At 41.9% G+C, this 14,961-nt stretch overlaps 1 protein-coding gene across 1 annotated transcript in view; it reads right to left on the reverse strand.

The window, feature by feature from the left end:
- Positions 1-14,961, reverse strand: part of TRPC7 (transient receptor potential cation channel subfamily C member 7) — a 266,316-nt gene that overhangs the window by 37,377 nt on the left and 213,978 nt on the right. The window contains exon 8 of the mRNA XM_042781375.1: positions 909-1,104. Within this exon, the coding sequence (XP_042637309.1) occupies positions 909-1,104 (196 nt within the window). The remainder of the gene's footprint in view (positions 1-908; positions 1,105-14,961) is intronic.

The following is a 14,961-nucleotide window of genomic DNA, read 5'->3' on the forward strand; positions in this document are numbered from 1 at the left end:
TGTGTGGCCACTGCAGTGAATTATCGAACCCAGGAGAGAGGGGGTGGGTGCTTTGGGAGGAACGGTTGGAGAAAGGGCTGGAGGGAGGCAGCATGTTTGGCCTTGCAGTAATAGGCCTTGGGTTACTGCTGTCTTCCTCTTGTGAGATTAGAGGAGGTCAGAACATGTGGCCTCCTTGCCGTTTTTATAGTTGGTGTCAGTTGGTGTCTGTTGATGGCACTATCTATATGTGTGTGTGTGTGTGTGTGTATGTAAATTGATTGAAATTTAATTGTGTCCCCCCAAAAGAATGTATCCTAATCACTGTAGAACTAAAATGACCCTGTTTGGAAGTAGGGCCTTTCTTTTGTTATGTTAATGAGACGATACCTGAGTAGGGTGTTCCTAAACCTAATCACTTCTGAGTGGTGTCTTATAAAAAAGCACAGAATAGATACAGGCACATGCACACATGCACACATATACACAGGAGAGAGTCCATGTAATTCACATACATCTAGATATAGCAAAGGAACACTAAGATTGTGGCAGTCACCAGGAACTAAGAGAATGGTCCATAGAAGGAATCAACATGGCTGAGACCCTGCTTTGGACTTTTCGCATTCAGAACTGTGAGAACATAAATTTCTGTTCTTTAAAGCCACACACTTACTGAATTTTTTGTCACAGCAGCACTAGGTAACTAAAACATATATCTATGTTATTGGGACATTTTATGTAATGGTGCCTGCTCTGCCACTTGGCAGACTGACTGAAGACACTTTTTGAATCAGTCTAGGAAGAATGCCTGGTGTTTTGGGTTCACATTTAATAACACATTGGCTTTGAATGTCATTACCCTCAGTGCTGAAAACAGCAATGTAAATGAAACCACAGAGGAGAAAGCATTTTCAATTAACTGGTCTTACCTCTATTTCCTGATACGAGTTGTTGATCATTGCTATTAGCATATTGAGCAGCACTACCACCATGGTGACATTATAAACACCATAGAGAATATAGCCTATGTTCTCGATGAATTTGTGGTCGTATTTCAGCACCACCGAGATCACTTCAGACAAGCCAAATATGGACCAAAATAAGGTTTTAAAACTTTCTTCAACCCTACAAGAAAACAGACAGTGCTTTTATGAAACTTGTATTAAGCTAACACTATTCACTTTGTTGGTTACTGGGTGTGGGAGGGAAGGGGAGGGAAAGTTTCTAACTAGTTAAGAGTTCCATATTGATTTGGGTGAAGGGAGAGGCAATGTAACAAAAGTGTGTGGCCAGCACAATGACAATAGGGAAAAGGAGGACACAGAAACATGTGTAGGAGATATAGACAACAGAGACAAATACTATTACATGCATAATACTGCATTACCAGTGGCAGGAAACACTAGGCTATCTATGGGTAAATGCACAGACAAGTGAGAAGATCAGGACTGGATAGGCAAAAAGGAATATACCCAAGACCAAGGATAGATTTGGCTGAAGGTAGTCTTACATATGTACTTGTGCTACAAAATTATCCATATACATTACAGAAGTAACACAGGACAAGGTTGGAACAGCTTCTCAGAGACAACCAAACACCTTGAAGGAATTACCAGTCCTGTAGGCTTGGGACCATAGTCTTGGGGGACATCAGGCTCAACTGGTACAATGTAGTACCTAAAAGTCTTGTTCTATATCCTACTTTGGTGAGTAGTGAGCGACTAGGGTTTTAAAAGCTTTTGAGTGGCCATCTAAGGTGCAACTATTGGTCTCCCCTCATCCGAATCAAAGAAGAGTGAGGAAAATCAAAGTCATGTGGAAACAGTCCGAAGATCTGATGGATTATAAGGACCTCACCCTTCATAACTGTGGTGGTTATGTTTGTATGGCAACTTGGCTGGGCCTGGTTGAGTGGTGGGGCAGTGGCGGGAATACATAGTATTCCCCATGATGAGACTGGCAATCAACTCCATGGTGGGATCTACCACAAGCAGTTGAGTAGCTGCCTTTGGGTATGTGATCTGCTTCCTGTATATAAGGAGAAGCTTTGAGAATGGTCTCTAGCCTTTGGCATGCTTGGACCCTGCATGTAGCTGTGTCGTTGTTCAGCAGCCTGCTATGCTCTGCCAACCCTGGGGTTTACAATGGACTTAAATTAATGGCCTGCCATGTGGTTTGGTGACACTGGGACTGTGCCTTTTTACTTGTCAACCTTGGACTTCTCAGCCTCAGCAGCCTGCAGCTGTCTGAGTGAAGAAATGCCTCTGGCTCCAGTGGGCCGGGAGCAGGAGGCAGAGCTGGACCCCAAGGTTGAAGGGCTGTCACCCAGCCCCTAGAGCCTGGGACTTTGAACTTGAACTTAAAGCCTCCTAATTGTAAGAATAAACTGTTTGTTTAAGCCATCCCACTTGTGGTATATTCTTGTCAGAGCAGCACTAGGTAACCAGAACAATGACCCTTAGACCAGAAGAACTAGATAGTGTCTGTCTACCAATGCCAACTAGTCAGAAAGGGATCAAAATTAGAGATCCTAGATAGAGTGGGAGGAAAAATGTGGCACAAAATTCAAAAACACAAAAATGACCAGAATTACTGGTTGGATAGAGACTGGTGGAACCCCTGAGACTATGGCCCCAGGTTATGTTTTGAGCCTGGAAATGGACTCACTTCCATGGATGAGCTCTCAGCCCAACAGCAGAAAGACCTACACCTACCCCAGGGAGAGGTACCCACATAACCCTAGGGAGATGCACCCCTTAGATAAATCAACGATGAGACGTGAGGAAAGCAGTATTCACAGAGGGAAAGATGGACAATAAGAATGGTACAGGGAAGGGGTAGTCACAGGGAGGAGATGATAGGAGAGTTTTTTATGGTTGGGGATGGTAATCAGGGCCATGAAGGCAAATGAGCATAAATTGTTGAGAGTAAAATGAATCTGCTTTGTAAATTTAGACCCAAACCACAATAAAAAATTTTAAAAGTAAATAATAAAATGAAAGATGCCATTACCCAGGGTTTGGTGGTTAGTCTGGAGTGGGGCTGGGGCTGGGGGGTTGTTGGTGCCTATATTGTAAAATAATGACATATTCAAATTTATTAAGAATACTTTGAAGGAAGACTTTACATTGCAAGCTCTTTGCTTTTCATTCAATCCATTTATTGGGACTCCTGGCTGTGGAACCATTTTTATCTTGCTTTAATTAATTAAACATTTAAAATTAAATACCAGAGAAAATGTTTGTTTTTGTATGTGATTAGTCTTAGAAAGTATGCTCTTCCTTCAATAGTCTCTTGAGAGTCTCCTCTCAGATACACATCCCCATGTGGAGGGGAGCTTTGGCAGTTACTTGGGGAAGTAGGTGGCAATAAAACTGGTGCCCACTGAACGAGCTAGCAGCAACTGTGCCTGGCACTTACTGGGCACTTGACACAGAGTAGCTCATTTAGGCCTCATTACCATCCTCCATTTACAGATGGAAAAACTGAAGTGCAGAAATTTAAGTGCCTTTCCTTGTGGCACATAGATGGAAAGTAGAGTGCGAATCCAGTGTCTGAGGATTTCAAAAGCATGCATATATATACACATATATATATATATATATATATATGTATATGCATATATATTTAAATTTGTTATGGTAAAATATATGCAACATAATATTTGCCATTTAAACCATTGTTAAGTGTACAAGTCAGTGATGTTAATTATATTCACCATATTCTCAACTATCACCAGTATTTATTTGCAAATATTTTTCATCAACTTCAACATAATTCAGTACCCTTAAATAATAACTCCCTCTTGCCTCCTTACCCCAGCCCCTGATAACCAGTAATGAACATTTGTCTCTATGCATTTGCCTTTTCTGGTTATTTCATGTAAGTGGGATCACATTATACTTGATCTTTTGTGTCTGACTTGCTTCGCACGGCATAAGGTTTTCAAGGTTCATTGACACAGCACAAACCATGCACTCTGAACTACATGACTTTAACCTTCCCGGCTCTGGGTAGTGACGCCAAGCATAGTCTTCTAGATTGGGCTGAACTGTCAGGGTGAGAGTGTTGAAGTTGGTATGCTCACACCGTATACTTTTACCAGGTAACTGCCCAAACCTCACTCTGCAGCTCATTTAGTGCAGGCATTGCATGTGCATTGAGGGTCAGCTCAAGTAAGATCTGGCTTTTAGGACACTGTTCTTGATTTTAAGACTATGAAGTTACCAACATACACCAGTTTTAAGAATAAGGCCTGGGCCTATTTCATAATCTGTATTTTGTAGCTATGCCCAGGTAATGGCTATGAGGAATATAAACATATCCATGTTTATACATAGAATCCAATCAGAAAGCTGGGTAATTTAAAAGCATGCAGGTACATCTGACAACATTTGGATGGCGAAGTGCAATTCGTTTAGTTTGCATCCAGACTTTTGGTACCATTATGAGAAAGCAGTTTTTTTTTTTTTTTTTCTTCTTCTCCTTAACATTTCGGGTTTTCATCATCCACCCACAAATGGCCAGGATTAGCTAGTTCTGAGGAAAAAAAAAAAATCACTGCATTTCTTAAGGGTTGGTATTTATTTGACAAGATATAAAAAAATACTAGTACTCGTCACTTTGGCTAAAAATCCAACTCTGACTTGCATGAATTTTCAGCTCTCCTGGGTGCGAGCATGTGTGTATGGATGTGTGTGAATGTGTTTGTGGATGTGTGTGTAGATGTGCGTGTATGTGTGTGCCTAGCCAGCTATTTGGCTCATTCCTTATGCATCCCAGAGTCTGAAAAAGTGATATTTGAAATGGGTTTTTGTTGTCATTATCTGTTTTTGTTTTCTTGTTAAACTGTGAATTTGGTATGTGTAATCCATTTCAATGTTGTGAAAAGGAATTTAGTTGAGTATTTGGAGCCTTTATTTTAGAGCTGGCTCCTGATACGATCCCGAGAAAGGGAAATTGCTTCCTTGTTGAAGACAAAGGGTCTGTTTTGTGTGAAAAGGACACCATTCCATGTGTGGGCATGACTCCCTGCAGGTATTGTCTTCAATTATGACACCCTCTTTCAGTTATCACCCTCGTGGGAGGGAACAGTGGCAGAGAAAATCCAAAACCACTGGATGAGCCCCAGATCCCACACTGGAAGGAGAAGGCAGGATGTGATCGCTCTGGCAGGATCAGGTGAAAACTGGAGGGTGCTCTAGCTGAGCAAGGGGCTGGGCCAGAACAAACGGAAACTACTAGTGACTGAGAGATATTTTTACAGATATTCATCTTTCCTGTCTTACTTTAGAAAACGTCATAAACCTTTTGCTGACTCCTAATGGAGCATAACAATTAATAGAACATATTCAGGGAAATCTCTTTGAATTTTGATCAGGGAAAATGGGCTCAGATGCTATACACACACACACACACACATGCATATTTTCATTGTTTCTTGCTATGAATTTTTGTCACTGAGTCCTGATTTACCCTTGGTGCCTTAACTTAAATATTCTATGTCAATAATTTGAATGACACAGACTTGGCCAAATCAAGGAGTGTGTGTTTCAGTATAAAAATATTTATCAAGTCCTAAATCTCTGTCTCAGCTCCTCCTCCACTCGACTGACAAACAATGTCTCTAGTCCTGAGCTCCCCAGCTGAGGACAATGAACCTGGCTTTGAATGCTGATCTGTTCGATTTGTTATGTGGAAGTCAATCTTTACTACTGTACACCTATTTCATTTCTATTCTGTAGCTTAAGGATTAACCTCCAGTCTTGAACTTGGCCATGATCTCCAGGAAAATCTAATTACAAAAGGCCCAGACTTGCCAGGACTGCCATAGTGAAAGTTTCCCCCTACAGAGCAATAACCTACTACACCAAACTGGGCAGAAGGGTCTTAGCCAAACTATGCATTTCTGTCTGTAGTCTTTGCATCTTTTTTTTTTTTTTTTTTTAAACTGGGAAAAAAAGAGTTGAGTTTACAAAGTCCTCCCTGAAAGAAAAAGTGGGTCATTTGGCCTACATTCACTATTTGAGAATCTTGGGTCTTTCATGTGTACCTACTCCTCTTGACATGAACATTTATTTAATGGACTAACCAAACAGACTAACTTTGTTTTTTTATATTAGAGGGGGCCTTATGGGCTCAGTTGTTGTTGTGTTGTTGTTATTTGCCGTCGAGTTGGCCCGACTCATAGCGACCCCTCCTTGGGTTTCCGAGGCAGTATCACTATGGAAGTAGGATTGCCCAACCTTCCTTCCGAGGAGTGGCTGGTGGGTTTGAACTGCCAGCCTTCTGGTTAGCAGTCAAGTGCCTTAGACACTATGCTACCAGAGCTCCCATGGGCTCAGTTATACCCAATTATTTAGCCCAAATTGTAAGTGATACAATATGTTATCCATCGCTCAAATCATATTAACTAAGTAAGATCTGAATGGAATTGAAGACTTTAAAAAATTACATAATCAAAAAAATTGAATAAAATATTGCTAAGTATTTATATAATCTTGACTAGGGAAATTCCCAAGGAAAAGATTAAGATATTTGACTACATAAAACTTTTAAACCCATATATACATTAAACACACACACACACACACACACACACACACACTAAAAAGAAATATAAGACAAAAGACCAAGGAAGGAAAAAAGTGTTTGCAACACAAATGACAGAGTATGGGTTGATGTCTTTCTTACATAAAGAGCTCTTATAAATCAATATGAAAATGCAAGCATCATAATAGGAAAAAATACTTCAATGAAAACTTTATGCTTTTTATGGTGATAGCGCTCCACAATTAACTTTAGAAGGCATCGTTTGGTGTCATCTTCTGGTTTAATATGTGGCAGGAAGTAAACTGAACTTGGCCTCACAGTCCTGAGTGGGAAAAGAAATGTGTTACCTTGATTTTGGAAGCTTAAAATAGTATATTTTCAAAGACAATGCTAGCCTTGGAAAGGAACTAATAGCACATTCCAAAACCTGAAGGTTTTGGCATGGGAGCTGCCTCCAATGTCCTTCATGAGGTCATGACACCCTCTGAATCATATATTAATCATCACTCATAATACCAAGGAGTTATGGGACCCAAAGCATGGGACAGCAGGACACTCACTAGGGAAGTCTGGGGTTGTCTTTCAGGAAGGAATTATCTTGGAATTGGCTTAGCTAATATTGAAATCATTTGTCTCACAAAAAACCCCCACTGTCAACTAGCTGGTCATGAGCTTAAAATGGAGGGTCTTTTCTGATAGGAATGGCAGTAATTGGCTCCACATCTCACCATCACCACCACTGGGCAGATGGAAAGTTTGCCACAGATTCTTTTAAGTATGTCCATCTATCACAAGGAGCTAGAAAAGAGGAGTAGGAAGAACAAAGGTGCACACCTGGCTTCAAATCCCAGCTCCACCATGTCTTGGCTGTGTAAGCTTGTTCATGTTACAAAACCTGTTTGAGTTTCATTTACTCATATATGAAATGGGGATAATTGTTCCTTCTTTGTTGAGCTGTTATTAAGTGAGCAACCCACATAAAGTAAGAGATCAATAACTGGTAGCTACTATTTTTGTTTGTTTATTTGCCAAATATTTATCAAACAATTGCTGTGTGCCAGGCACTGTACTAGATGCTGAGAACAGACTGGTGCCAGAACAAATGTGTTTCTGTGCTGGTGGAAGTCCTAATCTAAAAGCAAGCCCAGAAAAGTGAGAAGACAGCTATGAGGCTGTAAGCAAGGCTGCTCCATTTGCCTCTGCCTTACTCAGAGCACATACAGCTCCATGACCCCCCCCCCCAGGTGCCCTGCACGCAAGGCTGAATGGGTTCATAATTCAGCTGCTTATTGACTTTCCTGAACAAGTCTCATTTTCTTTTCTATCTGCAGAGATGATCACAAGCCCTTGATTTCATGCAAATTCTCTCTCTGATTTCACCAGCCCAAGCTGTCTTTTTATATTTGCCTCTTGGCTTGCAGTGGAAGGGACTGAAGTTTATTTAGTCAATAGGCCACCCCCGCACAAGAATTGCTCCTAATGAAGTAAAAGAGAAAAAGTGTCTGTGAGTGATTTTGAACAGACCATGATTCACCCTCCTCTTACTGGCTGGGGGCGTATGTATGGGGGAAGGTTGGGGCTGACTTGTCATGCAGAAAGCAGGGAAGAGGTAATCAGTTCTCTACCAGGTCTGTCTCGCCTGGATAATGGGACTTTAATAACACGTTGCCTGAAGAGGCAGTTGTGTATGGGCCTCAGAGAACAAACTGATCAACAAAGGGAGGGTTTCAGCCGATTGTTATGAGGATTGCTGCTTTTTCAGAATGTCATGAATCCCTTCCCCCAAGGCCGTGACTCCCACCCCCACTACTGAACAGTTAAGTTCAGTTACCTACCAAACTGAAGTCTGCACATGTTGTTGTTGTTGTTATGTGCCGTTGAGTCAGCCTGACTCATAGCGACCCCTCCTTGGGTTTCCGAGGCAGTATCACTACAGAAGTAGGATTGCCCAACCTTCCTTCCGAGGAATAGCAGGCTAAAATTAAGCAGGAGGATTAGATCTTGAAAGGCTGTTTCTTAAGTTCAGAAGACAATGGCTGGTGCTGTGCTAGAGTTCAAAGCAGAAACAAGGGCCCTCCTGCCATCCAAGCTGGGATGGTGGAGGAAGGTGTTTGGAACAGAGGAAGATCCTGTCAGAGGGCTGTGATACTCTAATGTCTAGACCCAGACTTGGAAAAACAATTGGGCCAGGCTTGTGCAAGGTCCAGGGAGATTGTCAAATGCCCGAGGAAGTCTGAATCTCACCCCTGCCATGGTATATGCTCTACAAGTTCTGTGCTCTGAATCACCTCTTGGTTCTATCTTGAGTTTTAAATGAAGACACTTATTTAGACAATTCACAAGTGGAAGAGTCTGTCTGACCGCAGAATCAATGTCAAAGGACTGGAATGTGCAAAGCCTGCCAATCTGGATTTACTTATACTGAGGGTCAGAATATATTCCCAGTAGTCTGGGAGCTCCGTGAAGGAAGAAGCTGTGTCTTCTTCATCCTTGAAACTCTAAACCTAGTAGACACTGGTACACTGAAGGTGCTCAATATGTTCAATGTTTGTTGAATAAATGAATCCCTGATGTACATTTTGATTTCTTGTTCCCTGGTCCTAGTATTGAGGTAGGGCTCTAGTGATATACTCAGAGTGCAGGTTCTGAAGTCAGGCAAACTTAGGTTTGATTATAAGCTTTTGGCTAAATAACAGCCTCTCTGTGCCTTTTCCCCTACGTGTAAAATGGAAAAAAAAAAAATCCCTATTTCATAGGGTTGTGATGAGGATTAAGTGAGTTAACAGAACGCTTGTGAAGTGCATAAAATACCACTTGGCGTGTAACACATAAGCAATAAAAGTTACTTACTTTTATTATTAAAACAAATATAAAACTAATACTAAATGTTTTTTAAAAAAAGGCTGTAATAAATTCCAGCATCAGGCTGAAAGAGTATCACATCCTACAATCAATTAGACTAACAATTTAAAAATACAAATCAGATCACACTACTTCTTAGCGGCTTTCCATATGGCTAACAGTCAAAGCCCGTCACCTAACTGAAGCCTTCTGGTCCCTGTGTAATGGGCCCCTCCCAGCTCATGTAGTCCCTCTCACTCACTGCTATGTGCCCCAGCCACCCCAGCCAAGATCTCTCCTGCTTTTGGACCATTGTATCTGCTGTTCCTTCTGTCTGAAATGACCTCCCCCTCCTTCTGTTGGTGGCTCCTCATTCTTCAGACTTTAGGTTTAATTGTCACATGCTCAGAGGGATCTTTTATGACCACCCTGTCTGAAGGAGGCATTCCTCTAATTTTTCTGTAACAGCATTTTCATTTCTTTTCTAGCCCTCAACACTTAAACTATAATGATATTATCTATTTGTTTACTTTTGTACCTATCTTTTTTTCCTTCCTCTGTGCCCCTCTGGATAGTGAGTTCCTTGAGGGCAGGACCTGCTAACTTGCTCATTGCTCTGTCCTCAGTGCTCAGAACAGTGGGGACTCAAAAACATTCTTGTCAGTGAATGATTGACTCCTGGGAAACCAAGGAATTAGGTGATTTGGAGACTTGGTCTGACCCAGCTTGCCTCACACCTGCCTAAGAACTGTCCCTTCCAATATTATATCTAGAGCTGTGCCTGGGCTGTCCAGCTATCACTCTGTCACTCTGAGGAATGACATAGTTTAAGCCTCATGTTGGTCCTAGAATTGAATTTCAACAAATCAGAAGGTAAAGATTTCATTCTTATAGCTTTAAGATAGCTATAGGCAGGCCTGAGAAGAAAATGGAGTTGGGATGCCTGAAAATGTGCTGTGTAGACATCACCCAAAAGAGAGTTAATCACATATTCTATGCATCATGAATACTTCTTCCTCGGAATTATGCGGGTCTTAGCCAGAGGCTCAGAGGCATCAGGCTTTTAAAATTGATGCCACGAATAGACAGGAGGAGAGAGTGTAAACAAACACTGCATGATAGTGGAGTGTCTGCTCTTACAGGCTTAATTATTCTTCTAAAGTAGTCTGGGAAAAGATGTGTATTTTTATCACTTGTTGGAGAGTTGTGCAAGAACTAATATTAGACCCACACTTTTTTTTTCCTCCTTTGTATACATGAAGGTCATTGCCAGATGTCCAGCCTTGCTGAAGCTGATGTGGACCCCGCCACTGACCTCCACCTACTCCTCTAAGTCTCCAAACTTCCTTGGGCTATTTTCTCCATATGAAAATGGGGATAGTAAGCTCTCTCATTCCCCTAAACACCAGTATGCTGGGCTTGACCTTTTAAGAGCAAAGGTAGAGATCACAATTTTCAAAATATAATAAATACAATATGATGATAAAATTCAGCCTTGTGGTGCTTTTGTGTCACAGATGCTCATGTTTCAACTCTACCCCAGGGCCCTGGGAAAATCAGCTCTCTGTAAAGCCCAGTAGGTTGGCTCCACATTCCCCAGCTGCCAACACATTCAGCATGCTCTGCATATACACAAAAATGGCAGTCTACCAAGGTGGCCTTTCCCTGGCTTCTCTTAACAGCCCCTCGGTTATGGGGTTATGGTGAGTTTTACAAGGGCATGCAACAACGCCACTGTGGCTGTCCCCAGTGGGGCCTCCTCTGTACCCAGATCCCTCTTGGAGTACAGCACTTCAGTGTGAGGCCCCTCTGGGTCATTGCTTCCACCTACATGTCTTAGAACTGTATGGCCCATTCTGCTGTCTCTCTTTCTCTTCCCTGGGCAGGGAAGTCTCAAGCTCTTGTCCTCTGCTTATAAAATACAATAAAGCCATGTTAAACTAAAAAGCCCATTTTATCCCTTCAAGAAAAGTCTCTGTTCCTTCATCCTGAGATGGGTCCCTCCTTCTCGACATTGCATCTCCTTGACTCCCTCAACCAAATCCTTCTAGAACCTTCCCAGTGTCAAAACCCCAAGAATATCACGTCTCCACGTTTACTTGGATACCCCACATTGAATCAGTCACCACATATCATCTATTGGGCCTCCTAAAGATCTCAGTCTTCCATTCTCTGTCCCCATTGCCATTCCCTAAGTCTGGCAGTCCTAGGGTGGGGTGGGGTATGTGGGAACAAAGTCTTAAAGAGCCCTTCCCTCCAATTCAGTGCCCAGTTCCAGAATGCTTGAAGGAGAAGCTGGCTTTTCTACGGCCCAGACAAACTGGGTGGGGCAGAATCAGGGCCTCCTGATCCTGGTGGGCACATGCATCCCTCCTTTTATAGAGTGTGGGAAATTTCCATAACTGTCATGGAAAATAGAAGCTTCTAATTTTGCCTAACACTGCTGAAGCTTCTTCCGTTAAAAATGACTCCTGGGGAGACAGAACAACTTTAGGAGAGGTATTATTTTTGATTAGAAAAATCTCAACCCAGTTAGGCTATGAAGCTGCCTCCTCAGCAGTCCATAGAATGTGGCTGGGTTTGTCTTTTGAGGACAGAACATACATGTAATCTTCAACCAGAGTTAAGCAGGGAGGCCAATTTAAACCAAAGAGGACAGATGCTCATAGGCTGTGTTGGAATGGCCTTCACTTCCCTGTTCTAAGGGGTTCTCTCATTGCCCCAGCCCCTTCTCCCACTCTTCTCTGTGTCTTCATCCTTCTGTGTGACCGAGTGGAGAGAAAGTCACCTTTTTTCTATGTATTCTTACCAGCTGCATTTCATCTATGAGCCAAGGACTTTTTGTGTCTCTCTTTTTTTTTTTTTTAACACTGTAAGAGTGCCAGGACCCTAAAGTTTCCATATAAGCTCTAAGCCTAAAATCCTTGGTTTACGGAATATATACATGGCAGTGAAATTGATTATAAATGAAACCTATAAAATGCAAATCCTGTTTGTCCACTGACTTCCATGATACAATCAAAGGTATATTCCCAACCAGAACAAATTCCTAACAGTCTGAATGGAAAACTTTTTGTAAAGACATTCTTAAAGAAAGTGCATTGTTAGGCGATTTTCCTTCCACTTCCTCAAGCTGCATCTTGGGATACTTTGATTTTTGTACTTTGAAAGCATAAAACTTGTCTGAACACCTTCACTTCCTCTCCCTTGGTCATTTGCAGGTTCTAACAGAAGTGACTGGGAGATAATGAGTTACCAGCAGGTGTACTCTCAGCCATGCCCAGACAGGCCCAGCTCACTGCCCACTGTCCTGTGCACACGTGTCTCTACCCTTCCCCCTCACCAGCCCGACCCAGAAGTGGCTGTGCAAAATAATCCAGGCTTTTGAGAGAATCTTTATGCTGAAGTGGAAGATGGCTGAAAAATTGGGACCTGCTCATAGGACCTGACCCCAGAACTCACTCCTTCTTCACTGGATGTGGCTACCTAGTGACTTGTGATTAAAAAAATCTCCCTGCATAGGGCCTGAGAGCCTACCAATAAGATGCTCACTTAGATTAACAAGCTCCTTAAACTTCTTCTTTTCCAAGAAAAGCACAGAGTTCAGAGTGAATGGCCTCAGTCTCCCACTTATGTAATGATGAGGTTGCACCAGATTAGTGTTTCTCGCTGAGTGGTCTGAAGACTGCCTGAATCAGAACCCCACAGTGACTTGTTAAATGCTGATGTCTGGATCCTACCCTGCAACTAGAGGCAGTGTCTGGATTACAAATGAATTCCGTTCCTGTTTGTCTTTAAGTCAAATTTGTAAAAAGTTGGAACACTTAGGAATGGTTTGTTTCTAACCTCAGTCCGATGTATGCTTAGTATATAGTGCATAGTAAGGAGTTCTGATGGTGCAGTAGTTAAAGCATTCAGCTGTTAACCAAAAGGTTGGTGGTTTGAACCCACCAGCCGCCCCATGGGAGAAAGATGAGGCAATCTGCTTTCATAAAGATTTACAGCCTTGGAAACCCTATGAGGCAGTTCTACTCTGTCCTATAAGACTACTTAGAGTTGGAATTGATTTGATGGCAGTGGGTTCATTTTTGTTGTTGTTGTTACAGTATAGTGTACCTTTCAACCCATAAAAAAATTGAACACTTCCAGATACATCAAAACATCTTTAACATAATAATATAGTAGTAATAATGTTTGAAGTGCATCACAAAGTAATGTTCATTTGTTACTACCAAACATTATACGTACCTTGAATTTTTAATATACTAAGATTTAAGGTGGTTGGTTCTATGGGTTGTATGTAAGTCAATGTCTGTAAGTTTATAAACTAGGGACTGCTTGTACCATAATTACACACTCTAAAGGGTGGGGCCTGGGAAGTCACAAGTTCTAGGTGACAGTGGTGTAATCTGGGAACCACTGATCTCAATTAAGGCTGTTCATACTGTGCATTTATTCACACCTCGGGCTGACTTAGTTTCATCTGCCTGTTTCTCCTAACCCTCTCGCTGGGTCTGCTCAATGGAGAGTATGGGAATTTGGGAGTGAGGAAGTATATAGTTCTGGAACTGGAGTATACTGGGATTAGGACAGGGCTTGGTTGAAGGTTGGGGGCCTGCGGTGTTGGTAGAGGCTGCAAACAAACCTGGCCTTTTTCATTAACAGCACGGACTGTGACAGAACAGGGTGTGACTCTCCCTCTGTTCCTTTCTCACTTGCTGGGTGACTTCAGGAAACTTACTTTATGTATCTGGGTTTTCTTATCTGTAAAATGGACTGTGATCCTTCAAGGAGTCTTATAATGTTCAATGAGAAAACATGCAAGTGCTTAGCAGAGCTCCTAACACATCCGAAGTACCACATCCTGGCAGATGGTAAGTACTAAAAAAATGGTAGCTGTAATAATAATAATAATAATAATAATAATAATTGTTAGCTATTCTTGAAACACCACAACTCATCTGTCAGTTTGTCATACTGTGATGGCTTGGATGTTTCTTTCTTTCTTTTTTTTTTTTTTAAATTTTTAATTGTGATTTGGGTGAAAGTTTACAGAACAAATTAACTTTCCATATAGCAGCTCACATACACTTTGTCTCATGACACTGACTGCAATTGCCCACAATGCAACAGCTTCCCTCTCACTTCCTCCTCATAGTGACCTCTCCCTGTGTCCTTCCCTCCCATGCACTCCTGCCCCCTGAGCTGTCTCTCTGTGCATACACAGCCATTCTATTCTACCATGACTGAGCTCTCTAAGAAGTATATCTACCTAATGTAAATGTTCAGCTCATATGCCTGTCTTTTGTTTGGCTGGAAGCCATAGGAGTGGCTTCAATTCCAGACCTGAAGGGCAGCTAGGGGCCACAGTCTCAGGGGTTCCACCAGGCTCTATCAGACCAGCAAACTGGTCTTTTTTTTTTTTTTTAAATGATTTTGAGTTTGTTCCACATTGTTCTCCCACACTCTCCAGGATCTCCTACATAGATCCCCTTCCAAGTGGTTGACAATGGTAGCTGGGCACCATCTAATTCTTCTGGTCTCACAGTCATATAGGCTGAGGATCAAATGGTGTACCAGCCACTTGAA

This window comes from Orycteropus afer, unplaced genomic scaffold (assembly GCF_000298275.1).
Source record: "Orycteropus afer afer isolate SDZICR_OR568_19922 unplaced genomic scaffold, OryAfe1.0 scaffold00112, whole genome shotgun sequence".
NCBI classification, from domain to species: domain Eukaryota; kingdom Metazoa; phylum Chordata; class Mammalia; order Tubulidentata; family Orycteropodidae; genus Orycteropus; species Orycteropus afer.